The 15,216-nt window shown below is 48.9% G+C and overlaps 1 protein-coding gene across 1 annotated transcript in view; it reads right to left on the reverse strand.

Annotated features, from left to right (window-relative positions):
* The window catches only part of LOC127471468 (uncharacterized), a 185,287-nt gene that overhangs the window by 62,669 nt on the left and 107,402 nt on the right, over positions 1-15,216 (reverse strand). Inside the window, exons 60-74 of the mRNA XM_051788394.1 lie at positions 12,733-12,848; positions 11,767-11,884; positions 11,284-11,383; positions 10,783-10,955; positions 9,748-9,870; positions 8,949-9,128; positions 8,248-8,482; positions 7,938-8,001; positions 7,481-7,529; positions 6,538-6,653; positions 5,573-5,690; positions 5,091-5,190; positions 4,591-4,763; positions 3,556-3,678; positions 1,901-2,080 (exon numbers count right to left, since the gene is read on the reverse strand). Coding sequence (XP_051644354.1) covers positions 1,901-2,080; positions 3,556-3,678; positions 4,591-4,763; positions 5,091-5,190; positions 5,573-5,690; positions 6,538-6,653; positions 7,481-7,529; positions 7,938-8,001; positions 8,248-8,482; positions 8,949-9,128; positions 9,748-9,870; positions 10,783-10,955; positions 11,284-11,383; positions 11,767-11,884; positions 12,733-12,848 — 1,968 coding nt within the window. The remainder of the gene's footprint in view (positions 1-1,900; positions 2,081-3,555; positions 3,679-4,590; positions 4,764-5,090; positions 5,191-5,572; positions 5,691-6,537; positions 6,654-7,480; positions 7,530-7,937; positions 8,002-8,247; positions 8,483-8,948; positions 9,129-9,747; positions 9,871-10,782; positions 10,956-11,283; positions 11,384-11,766; positions 11,885-12,732; positions 12,849-15,216) is intronic.

The following is a 15,216-nucleotide window of genomic DNA, read 5'->3' on the forward strand; positions in this document are numbered from 1 at the left end:
TCCATACCACTCTGGGGTAGTTCCTGAATATGTAAAACCGTGCGATGGATATGGATGTCCTGCGGGGAGAAAACGGGAGCCGTGAGGGGGGAGCTCTCGCGCGTGTCAGGCGGAGTCATCCCCGCGCGTCCGGCAGCGTAATAAACAACGAGCGGCTTCATAGCGCCTGTGGCTCTTGAGTTTTACTAGCGTCGCCTTTTCCCGGCATCACTGAGGCCTCAGCTGAGATGGGGTGACCCCCAGGCTGAAGCAAAAACCGCTGCGGGCTGAAGCAGCGGGGCACAAGGACTGAGATGAGAATGGCTCTGGGCTTAGACAAAACCGGCTGCAGCTGAGGCGGGGGGGGGGCAGTTATGAGGCAGAAAGGGCTGTGGGCTGAGGCAAAACCGGCTGCGGATTGAGGGGAAAATTGGTGCGGGCTGAGAGGAAAACACCTGAGGGCTGAGGCAAGAACAGTTGCCGATGAGGCGGGGCGGCCCCCAGACTGAGGCAGCAGCGGCGACGGTTCTCAGCCTGGGCGGTGGGGCGGGGGGAAGAGGCCAGGCACTGAGCACAGTGGCGAGGAGTCTCCCTACAGCTCCCCGGCCCCACGCCGTCCCGCTCCCAACTTGAAGGAAGCCCCAGTTCCACCCCCACCCCCCCATCTTTCCGTTTTTCTTTTAATTTTTTCCTTCCCCAATTCCAAGCCATACCAAAACCCCCACCAATGGGGCTTCCCAGCTATGAATAACAACAAAAGTTAATTTAATAATGAAGTGGCTGCAAAGATCAGAGTAGATACTTGCCACCGCCCGGTGGGGAAGGAAACAGGGACGCGACACAGAACGGTCTGACAAGGCAGAAGGAAGGGGTGCAACAGCTATTTTATTAGGAGGAAGGAGGACTTATGTAGGGTTCAGGTGAGGGAGGTCCGATAACCGGGGCGGAGCATGGGACGGACATCTCAGGGTGCCCCAGGATTGGGGAGTAGGGAGAAGGAGGGAGGAACTTGGGAGGAGTCAGGTATCTGGGGCCAATGGGAGCTCACTCCGCACTGCGGCATTTTCTGGCCAATCAGTGTGGGATGAGCGGGAAAGCAGGGGAGAGTAAGGGAGAAAACAACTTTTGGTGGGAATAACTGGGGACAAGTTCAGACATGTCTGGGGTAGTACAAGTCAAGGGGATTGATACAGAGGTATATGTGTGGGTACATTAAACTGGCTTCAGAACTGGGTAAAAACATGGAAGTCCATAAGTTGGTGTTTTCCTCAAGCACCATTCAGGTCTCTGCAAGCTCGGAAACGCTGCCATTCTGTTTCTTGTTCCTCCACACATACGTTGGCTGTTTTCCAAGTCCTTCTTTACTCTGCCTCCTTTGCGAGTGGAGGCATATCAGTGTTGGGAAAGGAGACTTCTTAAGGTTGTGGTGCTGCAGCAGTGCCTGCCATTGCAGAGCTCTTGAGGATCTGTGGCAAGAATTAGTTTCTGTGAGAAAGGTGGCTTGCAGAGATGCCCTGAGATCATAGTTCAAATGCAAACCCTTGGGAAGATGCTGTTGGCCACCAGTTGGGCTCTTAAACTGTCTCTTGCTGGCCACTTCACAAAGTGAATGGACGAGAAGAAAAGACTGGATTTACACGAGTTCCTGGGCAGTTTTCTCTTCAATTTTTATGCATTTTTGAACTGTGCAGAGGGGCAGGTATCCCCAAGGGACAGTTTCTCCTGTCTCCTGCAAGGGACCCTGACTCAATTTGGAAGTTCAAAACCCCTTTTCCAGGTGTCAGTGGCTGGGCTGAAGCACCATGTCATGGCAGGGCTAGAGCCCTCACAATCTTCAGCCATGCATGGCAAACACTGTCTGCTCAGGAACTTGCAGCTCTGAATGACACCAAAGGCAGTGCTAACCAAAACTGGCACTTACTGATTTCATTCCTTCAGGCTTTGCTTTGACAACTTCTTTCTCTGCTTGCTCTTCTTTCCCCTCTTGTCCAGAAAGAGAGGGACCCAGCAGAGGTTCTGGTGCCTGTGTTGTGGATCTCCTGGCTGCATCAATCAGAGGAGCCATCTCATCAAGACTCTTGGATTTCTTTAAAAACGGATGCTGCACCCAAAACGAAAGAAAAACCAATAGAGCCATTACTTTCCAAACACAGATTCTCACAGGCTCCAGTGGGATTCCTCTGGTTACCAGCAATACACATCAGGAGGACTGAGGGCACCATCTACACCTCCAACTTCATGTCCAGGACCTTGCTATCACAGGCAAACATGGCCCATAAGGCCATTATTCAATTTCTCAAGGTGTCTGCAGCAAGGAGGTTTGCCTTGCCAGTGCTCGGGAATGCCACTTGCTGTCTCGGGCCTTTTCCATTTCAGAAAACTCAAAGGACTCCCTTAGGTTCCTCTTCTCTAAAGACTTGGGCTATTTTAGGTGTGAAAACTGATGAGGAGCATAAGCCCCTCCTCGGGAAATTCCCGTACCTCTAAGCAAGGTCAACCCCAGGAGGATGCAGGCCTGTGTGTTGTTCTGAAGAGCACTGAGGTGGAGGTTCTCAGCACCCAGACAAGAGCAGGGACACAAGGGGCAGAGCGCTGATGGACTCAGCTCTGGCTTGCAGGGAGAGCAGTGTGTGCATTCCAGCCCTGCCCCTCCCTGTGCTGGCTGCCACCTTCCTTCCCAGCAGGGACAGCCCAGTGGCACCTTCTGCAGCTCCCTCTCTCTGCCACAAAACCTGCCAGAACCCTGGAGCACTTCTGGCCTGCTTGAATGTGCCAGGCAGCAAATGGGGCTGGGACAAGGCCCGCTCAGCTGTCCCTCCTTGGGTGGCAGAAACCTCAAAGAGTGGGGCAGGAGGAACAAGCTGGACCCCCTCTGAGGCTCACAGTGAGCTCCCCACAGCCCCTTCCTTCTCCCAGGCCATTAATACTCTGACCACTTGGCTGGGACTGCTTCCTTGGGTCCCCCTCCACCAACACCATTTCAGCCTCTGGACCTTCTATTATTCTACTCCAGGTCTTTTGCCACCAGGTACAACCAAGTGTCCTCCCAAAGTACAAGCCAGGGCCACAGACAGGACCAGAAGGTGGAAGACTTTTCCTTGGAGGAAAGGCCATGAGAGATGGCACTGGAGAAGAGAAGGTCCCAGGGAGAGCTTATTGTGGCCTTGCAGTCCTTCAAGGGGACACATTTTTTCAAAGGGTCTGTTGCAATGGGACAAAGGGTCATGGTTTTCAAGTGGAAGAGGACAGATTCTGGTTACATCTAAGGAAGTCATTGTTTAGAATGAGGGTGCTGAAACACTGGCACAGGAAGTGGATGCCCCATCCCTGGTCAGGTGGGACAGGGCTCTGAGCAACCCGGGCTAGTTGAAGATGTGCCTGCTCATTGCTGGGGGGTTGGACTAGATGCCACTTATAGGACCCTTCCAAGCCAAATTATTCTAGGATGCTACTTAGTTGTCATTTGAAAAGCACCAAGAGTGGAGATTAGTAGGAGAGGAAGCCTCCTGATGCCTCTGAGTTTAGCTGATGACAAAGCTCATCCCTGGACAGCTGTTTCACCTGCAGCCACTTTACCTTCAGCAGCTTCTTGGCCGTCCATCGACGCTTCGCATTCCGTTTCAGGCAGGACTGCAGGAAGGAACGGAACACAGGCGACAGGTTTCTGGGAGTCTCCAGCTCCGGTGGCACATCCTTAGGCTGGGACAAAGGAAACACAAGACAGCCATTAACCATCCCTCCCTGAGGGGAAGAGCTCCAGCACAGGCCAGTCCTTGCTTTCTGAGACTTGACCTGGAGCTTCTCCAGGAGCCCTGATCAACATTTGAGCTTAAGGAAGCAGAGAATTTTCAGCATCCAGACCAGTCCTGCTAATTGCCTTCATCTCTTTTTGCTGCCTTCTGCAAGGCAAATGCAATCCAAAAGAAGTCTTGCATGAAAAGTCAGGGACCTTTTTCAGAAAGACTGGAAGACTGACATTTTCCATAATTGTTGCCTTCCTCAGGAATTAACTGTGCAGCATTTAACTTGGTTTCAGCTCTTAGTCATGGGGTTTTATCCCAGTATACCTTCCTGGCCTATTGCACACTCCTTTGGTGTAAGAGCGGGTCATTTCATTTTAGGGAATTAGCATCTACAACTGCAAACTTGAAAATACATTGGCTTACTACAAGGAGCTGTGCTAGAACCTACTTTTAGAAACTTACTGGCTAATACATACTTGTGGCAGTACTAGAAGCAGTGACCTGCCCTGAAAGGCTCAGGTAAGCAGTGGGCACTGGTCCCAGTTTGAAAAGACTTCTGGCCTGCAGATCCCCTTGAAATGCTTTTCACAGTAATTCTCCAACGGGAGAATCCTGCTGCTGAAAAACTCCTGCCATTGGGAGATCCAGCTCCAAGGGAGTTCAAAGAGCACAGGAGGAATTCAAGCATTGTGGGAGGCCAAAACGGCCCATTTCTGCACTGGCACATGTCGCTTCTCCTGTGAGCAGATGTGCTCCAGGACACTTTTAGACGTGGGCCTTGGTGGGACTAGTTCAAGCTGATGTGAGTGGGAGAAAGATATGGCTCAGGGGAGAAAGGCAGGGCTCTCTGACAGTATTTGCACCTTACCCGTGTAGGACCATCCACCATTTCTAGTGCTGTGATCCCAAGGGCCCAGATGTCCACTTTGGCATCATATCTGTCTCTTCTCAACATTTCTGATGCCATATAGAAAGGAGCTGCAAAAAATGACCTCCATGTCTTTCGCTGGGGCTTCAGCCAAGCACATAAGCCAAAATCAACTGCAGAAAACAGAAATAGTGTTAAAACCGGCTTGAATTATGAAAGCAAGCACAAGGATTCCCCACTCTCAGTCTGAGAGCACAGTGTTGAATCTAGCTGGAAGAGTGGCTGTGCTCTGTTTCCTCTGGAAGGGACATACCCAAACCAAAGGCACTCTTGACAGCCTCATCCTCTCTAGAGCTCTCTGCACATTGCAACTCTGCTCTCAGCTTACAGCAGTGGGCTGGGCACTCCCACCAGCACCACTTTTGGGGAACTGGCAGGCACTCAAAGGCAACCCCAGACCCTGCCTCCCAGGAACGCTGTGCCTGACCAAGAACACCTACTCAATCTCACAGATCCATCCATTCCTAGGAGAATATTGTCACTTTTGATGTCTCTGTGGATCACTCGATTTGAATGAAGGAAGTCCAGGGCTTTCAGGCACTGAAATTAAACAAAGAAATGAGAGAAAAAAATTAATTAGGCTGATTTTTTCCAACAATAAAGGAAATGGCTCTAAAAGATCAAATTTCCAGGTGACACAACAATTGCAGACATACCTCAAGTGGCAAAGTTTGGAATAATAAATAAAATAAAATGAAATTAAACTAGAAAGGAAAGTACAACAACATTATAGGAGTATAATAACAGAGTACAAGAAATGCAGTGAGACTGGCAGGCCGTTCACTTGGATGCTCTTTTCTTCTCCACATCATAACAGCAACGCAGAAACAAAGCTCTGAACAGGAAATCACACCTGCTCTTACCACCTTTTGCAAAGAACCATCCTGTCCAAGCTGTCAGAAGCAAGGGCAGCATCCCTTACCTCCCAACTGATAGAGGCTATCATCTCTTCCTCAAGAGCTTGTTTCGAAATGACATCGCCTAAGGTGCATCCCTCCACATATTCCGTCACCAGCCAGAGTTCTTCATTGAAAAGGTAGCTGAAAGAAGAAACCCACAGCATGGAGATGAATGGGCCCAGCTAAATGACCTTATGGGAAAGACTGCAGTTGAGTTTTCTTGCCAGGTCACTTGTAAATGAAGAGAGAATCTGAGCAGGCTAAATGAGAAAGGCTCATCTGTGAAAAAGGAGATGTCTTAGATGGCAAGCAAGGCAAAAATGCAGTTTAGTGACAGCAGAGAGAAATCTGGAACCAGGACATTGCCATCAGTTGCTTCATCATCTTAACTCATCCCTTCCAGCCTGAACTCCAGGAAGCAGGCAACACAGACTTCTCCACGGGAGGAGAGTGTGTACCACTGAGGGCAGATGTTGGTCAACCCTTGGAAAGCATTGCATAAAGTGCATTCAGAAACAGGGAAAACCATTTAAAACCTGGCACATTGTGTGGTTGTGCAAACAAGAGCCTAGTCTTCCTGGCATCCACAGCAACAGAAAGTAGAGGGAAAACCCCAAGGGCAATAATTTCTAGGAGGGTTTATCAGCACGTATCACTAAGGCAAAGAAAAGATGATCAGTTTGAAAAAAACCAGACCCCAAAAGAACAGGGAGGTAGTGAACTGAAGGGCTGTGGCTTTAGGAAGACATGGCAGATGGAGGTTTTGGAAGACACGCTTCAAACTACCTATACCAGAAAAGGCCAAGGCAGACACAAGGCAAGCTCCTCCCTGAAGGAGCTAAGAGACCTGTGCCCTGCACCTCCCATCCACTGCAGGTGGAGGAGTTGAGAAATAATGAAGAGCTCCATGTTCTTCCAGTGACCAAAGTGGCTTTTTAGCCCTTGGCTTGCAGTATGTCAATGATGTGATAATCCCAGAACCACTCACCTGTCTATATAGCGAATGATATTGGGGTGTCTCATTCTCTTTAGGACCGTAACTTCATTTACAACTTTTTCGCTTTGATGCTTTTGGTCTCCAAGAAAAATCTTCTTGATGGCCACCTAAAAGGAGATTGAAAGCCATAGACTTGAGAAGTCTGTTGCACAGGACCACAACGCACATGGAGCAGGTGTCTTTGGAATGATGGAGCCAGGGTGGGCCAAACTGCCTGGGATTAGACACCAGAGCTTCTTAACTGACAGGACAAGAGGCGATTCCTCCACTCGCCCTTGTGTGCCAGTTACAGGACACATGGCTATAGACATTTTGCCTTGTAAACTCTGGACAAATCAATCCATACAATCCATCAACTCCAAACAATCAATCCATAATGGAGGAAATCCCATCCTAAAAGGTCATGGAGGTTTCCAAAAAAAAAAAAAATACAATCCCAGAACTTTGTAACATGTTGAAGTTGGATTTTGCAACTCTAAAGAACGTTTTTAACCCAGTTCCTATTTGCAGTTCTTTTCTGGCTTTGAAAAGGAATAACCCATTCTAGGGTATTTTATGGATGTGGCCAGGGTTATGAGCAGCGCTCAGGGCCTTTAGATCCCTTGCAGACTCCTGTGTAAGTGCACTTCCCAAGTGCAGCACTGCAGCTGGGTAAGGAGCCACCAAGTAGCTGATGCATTAGCATAGTCAGTAAATAAGTCTGAGCAAAGGTGTCCTTCTCTGAAAGATACCCCTGCCCTCCTTGTGTTCTTTTGGGGACTTAATAAGGACAAGGTCTGTCCAAACCGTGTCTTGCAGGCTGACACTTGTCTGCCCTCAGAGGAACAGTCTCTGCAGCAAAGATCTCGTGGCCACCCAGAGCTGTGGCCACAGCTCCCAGCGGAGGGGAAAGCACTCGAGAGCTGCACAATCTGCCGGGGGTGCTGGCCCTTACCTGTCCTCCTGTGGCAATGTCAACTCCTCGGAAAACAGTTCCAAAAGCCCTAGAAACAGAGCAGCAACCAAGAAAGGAGAAGGCGTTTAGGCCCTGGGTGAGAAACCAGCCCAGAGAGCAGAGCTCTGCTGCCCAGAGTGTTTATAAAACACTCGGCTTCAGCAGCAGCCCAGCAGCCCAGCAGCCCAGCAGCCCTCTGCCATGCAGGGTGGCCAGGAGAAAACATAGGACATACTCAACGTCCTGCTCCTTGTTACAGGCAAGAGACTGCCAGCATTGAGTTGTCTTTGACAATGCCTTCTGACCACAGTTATTAAATACTGATCAGGACTGACAGACAGGAGGATGTAAGCCCAGTGTCTGCCCATGTTTGCAGCTTGCCCGACTGCATGCTTGATAGGACACCAGCAAAATCCCTGGCCCATGGTTTTGTGGAAGTAGCTGAGATTGGACTTACCCTTGGCCAATTATCTGCTGTACAGTGTATTTCTTCGCAGGGTCCCCCTCACTCACAATGCCCTCTGAAAGAAACAACATGAAAGATGCTCGTGTGAAACAGAGATACCACCTTGCAGCAGATCCGAAAGGCAGCCCCACTGTGCGGGGCTGTGAGCCCTTTGTAGTCAGATGGCAACAACAATCACAAGAGCAACAGAGGCAGCTCTGAAGCACAGATGGCTCCACAAACACTCTGTTCCTTTAGTACAGCTAAAGTTGACATGCATACCATGGACTGCTCTACCAGAAGTGAAATACATGATACGTACTGAGATCGGCGAGGTAAATACTTGTTAGTGAGGATATCAGTTGTGGCTGGTCTGAGCTTTTTCTCCCTGTGCTGGTTTCCCCAGAGCTTTTCTTCCCAGTGTTTGTTTTCTGTGTGCATTTTTTCCCAGTGCCTCTTTTGCCAGTGCTTGTGCTTGGCATTTCAGTGTCGGGCAAGCAGTCTTCTTTAGGTTGTGGTGCTGCAGCAACACCTGCCATTGCAGAGCTCTTGAGGATCTGTGGCAAGAATTAGTTTCTGTCAGAAAGGTGGCTTGCAGAGCTGCCCTGAGATCATAGTTCAAATGCAAACCCTTGGGAAGATGCTGTTGGCCACAAGTCAGGCTCTTAAACTGTCTCTTGCTGCCCACTTCACAAAGTGAATGGACGAGAAGAAAAGACTGGATTTACACGAGTTCCTGGGCAGTTTTCTCTTCAATTTTCATGCATTTTCTCAACTAGGTCGTGCAGAGGGGCAACTACCCTCAAGGGCACAGTTATTGCTGTGTGTCCTGCAAGGGACACTCTGACTCAACTTGGAAGTTCAAAACCCCTTTTCCAGGTGTCAGTGGCTGGGCTGAAGCACCATGTCATGGCAGGGCTAGAGCCCTCACACTCTTCAGCCACAGAAAGCAAGCGCTGTCTGCTCAGGAACTTGCAGCTCTGATTGACACCAAAAGCAGTGCTAATGTACTCTGGCACTTACTGATTTCACTCCTTCAGGCTTTGCTTTGACAACTTTCTTCTCTACTTGCTCTTCTTTCCCCTCTTGTCCAGAAAGAGAGGGAGCCAGCAGAGGTTCTGGTGCCGCTGTTCTGGGTCTCCTGGCTGCCTCAATCAAGGGAGCCATCTCGACAAGACTCTTGGATTTTTTTAAAAACCGATGCTGCACCGAAAAACCAAAGAAGAACAAAAGGAGCCATTACTTTCCAAATGCAGTTTCTCACAGGCTCCAGTGGGATTCCTCTGGTTACCAGCAATACACATCAGGAGGACGTAGGGAACTATCTAGACCTCCATCTTTCCTCTGAGGAAAGGCCAAGACAGATGGCACTGGAGAAGAGAAGGTCCCAGGGAGAGCTTATTGTGGCCTTTCAATCCTTCAAGGGGACACATTTTCTCAAAGGGCATGGTTGCAATGGGACAAAGGGTCATGGTTTTCAAGTGGAAAACGATAGATTCTGGTTACATCTAAGGAAGTCATTGTTTAGAATGAGGGTGCTGAAACACTGGCACAGGAAGTGGATGCCCCATCCCTGGTCAGGTGGGACAGGGCTCTGAGCAACCCGGGCTAGTTGAAGATGTCCCTGCTCGTTGCAGGGGGGTTGGACTAGATGCCACTTAAAGGACCCTTCCAAGCCAAACTATTCTAGGATGCTACTTAGTTGTCATTTGAAAAGCACCAAGAGTGGAGATTAGTAGGAGAGGAAGCCTCCTGATGCCTCTGAGTTTAGCTGATGACAAAGCCCATCCCTGGACAGCTGTTTCACCTGCAGCCACTTTACCTTCAGCAGCTTCCTGGCCGTCCATCGACGTTTCGCATTCCGTTTCAGGCAGGACTGCAGGAAGGAACGGAACACAGGCGACAGGTTTCTGCGAGTTTTCAGCTGGGGTGGCACGTCCTTAGGCTTGGGACAAAGGAAACACAAGACAGCCATTAAGCATCCCTCCCCAAGAGGAAGAGCTCCAGCACAGGCCAGTCCTTGCTTTCTGAGACTTGACCTGGGGCTTCTCCAGGAGCCCTGATCAACATTTGAGCTTAAGGAAGCAGAGAATTTTCAGCATCCAGACCAGTCCTGCTAATTGCCTTCATCTCTTTTTGCTGCCTTCTGCAAGGCAAATGCAATCCAAAAGAAGTCTTGCATGAAAAGTCAGGGACTTTTTCAGAAAGACTGGAAGACTGACATTTTCCGTAATTGTTGCCTTCCTCAGGAATTAACTGTGCAGCATTTAACTTGATTTCAGCTCTTAGTCATGGGGTTTTATCCCAGTATACCTTCCTGGCCTATTGCACACTCCTTTGGTGTAAGAGCGGGTCATTTCATTTTAGGGAATTAGCATCTACAAGTGCAAACTTGAAAATACATTGGCTTACTACAAGGAGCTGTGCTAGAACCTACTTTTAGAAATGTACTGGCTAATACATACTTGTGGCAGTACTAGAAGCAGTGACCTGCCCTGAAAGGCTCAGGTAAGCAGTGGGCACTGGTCCAAGTTTGAAAAGACTTCTGGCCTGCAGATCCCCTTGAAATGCTTTTCACAGTAATTCTCCAACGGGAGAATCCTGCTGCTGAAAAACTCCTGCCATTGGGAGATCCAGCTCCAAGGGAGTTCAAAGAGCACAGGAGGAATTCAAGCATTGTGGGAGGCCAAAACGGCCCATTTCTGCACTGGCACATGTCGCTTCTCCTGTGAGCAGATGTGCTCCAGGACACTTTTAGACGTGGGCCTTGGTGGGACTAGTTCAAGCTGATGTGAGTGGGAGAAAGATATGGCTCAGGGGAGAAAGGCAGGGCTCTCTGACAGTATTTACACCTTACCTGTGTAGGACCATCCACCATTTCTAGTGCCATGATCCCAAGGGCCCAGATGTCCACTTTGGCACCATATATGTCTCCTCTCAACATTTCTGGTGCCATATAGAAAGCAGTCCCAACGACTGACCACCGTTTCTTCTGCCAGGGTGTAAGCCAAGCACAGAAGCCGAAATCAACTGCAGACAAAAACAAGGACTGTTAAATCCAGCTCAAATTATGAAAGCAAGCACAAGGATTCCCCACTCTCAGTCTGAGAGCACAGTGTTGAATCTAGCTGGAAGAGTGGCTGTGCTCTGTTTCCTCTGGAAGGGACATACCCAAACCAAAGGCACTCTTGACAGCCTCATCCTCTCTAGAGCTCTCTGCACATTGCAACTCTGCTCTCAGCTTACAGCAGTGGGCTGGGCACTCCCACCAGCACCACTTTTGGGGAACTGGCAGGCACTCAAAGGCAACCCCAGACCCTGCCTCCCAGGAACGCTGTGCCTGACCAAGAACACCTACTCAGTTTCACAGATCCATCCATTCCTAGAAGAATATTGTCACTTTTGATGTCTCTGTGAATCACTAGATTTGAATGAAGGAAGTCCAGGGCTTTCAGGCACTGAGATTAAACAAAGAAATGAGAGAAAAAAATTAATTAGGCTGATTTTTTTCCAACAAAAAAGGAAATGGCTCTAAAAGATCAAATTTCCAGGTGACACATCAATTGCAGACATACCTCAAGTGGCAAAGTTTGGAATAATAAATAAAATAAAATGAAATTAAACTAGAAAGGAAAGTACAACAACATTATAGGAGTATAATAACAGAGTACAGGAAATGCAGTGAGACTGGCAGGCCGTTCACTTGGATGCTCTTTTCTTCTCCACATCATAACAGCAACGCAGAAACAAAGCTCTGAACAGGAAATCACACCTGTTCTTACCACCTTTTGCAAAGAACCATCCTGTCCAAGCTGTCAGAAGCAAGGGCAGCATCCCTTACCTCCCGACTGATGGAGGCTATCATCTCTTCCTCAAGAGCTTGAATGGAAACCACAGCAGCTAAGGTGCATCCCTCCACATATTCCATCACCAGCCAGAGTTCTTCATTGAAAAGGTAGCTGAAAGAAGAAACCCACAGCATGGAGATGAATGGGCCCAGCTAAATGACCTTATGGGAAAGACTGCAGTTGAGTTTTCTTGCCAGGTCACTTGTAAATGAAGAGAGAATCTGAGCAGGCTAAATGAGAAAGGCTCATCTGTGAAAAAGGAGATGTCTTAGATGGCAAGCAAGGCAAAAATGCAGTTTAGTGACAGCAGAGAGAAATCTGGAACCAGGACATTGCCATCAGCTGCTTCATCATCTTAACTCCTCCCTTCCAGCCTGAACTCCAGGAAGCAGGCAACACAGACTTCTCCACGGGAGGAGAGTGTGCACCACTGAGGGCAGATGTTGGTCAACCCCTTGGAAAGCATTGCATAAAGTGCATTCAGAAACAGGGAAAACCATTTAAAACCTGGCACATTGAGTGGTTGTGCAAACAAGAGCCTAGTCTTCCTGGCATCCACAGCAACAGAAAGTAGAGGGAAAACCCCAAGGGCAATAATTTCTAGGAGGGTTTATCAGCACGTATCACTAAGGCACAGAAAAGATGATCAGTTTGAAAAAAACCAGACCCCAAAAGAACAGGGAGGTAGTGAACTGAAGGGCTGTGGCTTTAGGAAGACATGGCAGATGGAGGTTTTGGAAGACACGCTTCAAACTACCTATACCAGAAAAGGCCAAGGCAGACACAAGGCAAGCTCCTCCCTGAAGGAGCTAAGAGACCTGTGCCCTGCACCTCCCATCCACTGCAGGTGGAGGAGTTGAGAAATAATGAAGAGCTCCATGTTCTTCCAGTGACCAAAGTGGCTTTTTAGCCTTTGGCTTGCAGTGTGTCAATGATGTGATAATCCCAGAACCACTCACCTGTCTATATAGCGAATGATATTGGGGTGCCTCACACTCTTCAGGACTGCAACCTCAGTTACAACAAGCTCCCTTTTGTTCTTTCTGTCGAGAACAAAAATCTTCTTGATGGCCACCTAAAGGGAGATTAAAAGCCACAGACTTGAGAAGTCTGTTGCACAGGACCACAACGCACATGGAGCAGGTGTCTTTGGAATGATGGAGCCAGGGTGGGCCAAACTGCCTGGGATTAGACACCAGAGCTTCTTAACTGACAGGACACGAGGCGATTCCTCCACTTGCCCTTGTGTGCCAGTTACAGGACACATGGCTATAGACATTTTGCCTTGTAAACTCTGGACAAATGGTCTCCAAACAATCAATCCATAATGGAGGAAATCCCGTCCTAAAAGGTCATGGAAGTTTCACAAAAAAAAAATACAATCCCAGAACTTTGTAACATGTTGAAGTTGGATTTTGCTACTCTAAGGAATGTTTTTAACCCAGTTCCTATTTGCAGTTCTTTTCTGGCTTTGAAAAGGAATAACCCATTCTAGGGTATTTTATGGGTGTGGCCGGGGTTATGAGCAGTGCTCAGGGCCTTTAGATCCCTTGCAGACTCCTGTGTAAGTGCACTTCCCAAGTGCAGCACTGCAGCTGGGTAAGGAGCCACCAAGTAGCTGATGCATTAGCATAGTCAGTAAATAAGTCTGAGCAAAGGTGTCCTTCTCTGAAAGATACCCCTGCCCTCCTTGCCTTCTTTTGGGGACTTAATAAGGACAAGGCAAAGATCTCGTGGCCACCCAGAGCTGTGGCCACAGCTCCCAGCGGAGGGGAAAGCACTCGAGAGCTGCACAATCTGCCAGGGGTGCTGGCCCTTACCTGTCCTCCTGTGGCAATGTCAACTCCTCGGAAAACTGTTCCAAAAGTCCTAGAAACAGAGCAGCAGCCAAGAAAGGAGAAGGCGTTTAGGCCCTGGGTGAGAAAGCCAGCCCAGAGAGCAGAGCTCTGCTGCCCAGAGTGTTTATAAAACACTCGGCTTCAGCAGCAGCCCAGCAGCCCAGCAGCCCAGCAGCCCAGCAGCCCTCTGCCATGCAGGGTGGCCAGGAGAAAACATAGGACATACTCCATGTCCTGCTCCTTGTTACAGGCAAGAGACTGCCAGCATTGAGTTGTCTTTGACAATGCCTTCTGACCACAGTTATTAAATACTGATCAGGACTGACAGACAGGAGGATGTAAGCCCAGTGTCTGCCCATGTTTGCAGCTTGCCCGACTGCATGCTTGATAGGACACCAGCAAAATCCCTGGCCCATGGTTTTGTGGAAGTAGCTGAGATTGGACTTACCCTTGGCCAATTATCTGCTGTACAGTGTATTTCTTCGCAGGGTTCTCCTCACTCACATACTGCTCTGAAAGAAACAACATGAAAGATGCTCGTGTGAAACAGAGATACCACCTTGCAGCAGATCCAAAAGGCAGCCTCACTGTGCGGGGCTGTGAGCCCTTTGTAGTCAGCTGGTAACAACAACAACAACAACAACAACAACAAACAACAATAACCACAACAGCAGAGGCAGCTCCGAAGCACAGGTGGCTCCACAAAGACTGATTTTCCACAGTCTTTTGAGGGTTTACCTTGACAGGAAACCAAGTCCATGGAGGAATGCTCAGAGGAGACAAAAATCAGAAAAAAACAGGCACCAATGCAAGAGTTTGTTGTCTACAAACATTAAGGAGAGCTGGTGCAACAGAGCCCTATTTTCTTGGAGAGAAACACTCCGTGTGATTCAGCAGAAGGAACAGCCACAGTACTCTGTTGCTTCCTCTCTTCCTTTAGTAGAACTAAAGCTGACATGCATACCATGGACTGCTGTACCAGCCAGGAAATACATGATACGTACTGAGTTCAGCAAGGAAAAGTCGTGTTAGTGGGGACAGCTTTGGCGGCTGGTCCGTGATTTTCTTTGGAATGCTCTTCTTCCGAGTGTCTCCTTTCCCGGTGCTTGTGCTTGGCATTTCAGTGTTGGCAAAGGTGACTTCTTCAGGTTGTGGTGCTGCAGCAACAGCTGCCATTGCAGAGCTCTTGAGGATCTGTGGCAAGAATTAGTTTATGTCAGAAAGGTGGCTTGCAGAGCTGCCCTGAGATCCTAGTCAAATGCAAACCCTTCGGAAGACTTGGCCACAAGTCAGGCTCTTAAACTGTCTCTTGCTGCCCACTTCACAAAGTGAATGGACGAGAAGAAAAGACTGGATTTACACGAGTTCCTGGGCAGTTTTCTCTTCAATTTTCATGCATTTTCTCAACTAGGTCGTGCAGAGGGGCAACTACCCTCAAGGGCACAGTTATTGCTGTGTGTCCTGCAAGGGACACTCTGACTCAACTTGGAAGTTCAAAACCCCTTTTCCAGGTGTCAGTGGCTGGGCTGAAGCACCATGTCATGGCAGCACTCCAGCCCTCACACTCTTCAGCCATGCATGGCAAGCACTGGCTGCTCAGGAACT

This window comes from Manacus candei, unplaced genomic scaffold (genome assembly GCF_025592945.1).
Source record: "Manacus candei isolate 608988 ecotype Guabito, Panama unplaced genomic scaffold, ASM2559294v1 h1tg000003l, whole genome shotgun sequence".
NCBI classification, from domain to species: Eukaryota; Metazoa; Chordata; class Aves; order Passeriformes; family Pipridae; genus Manacus; species Manacus candei.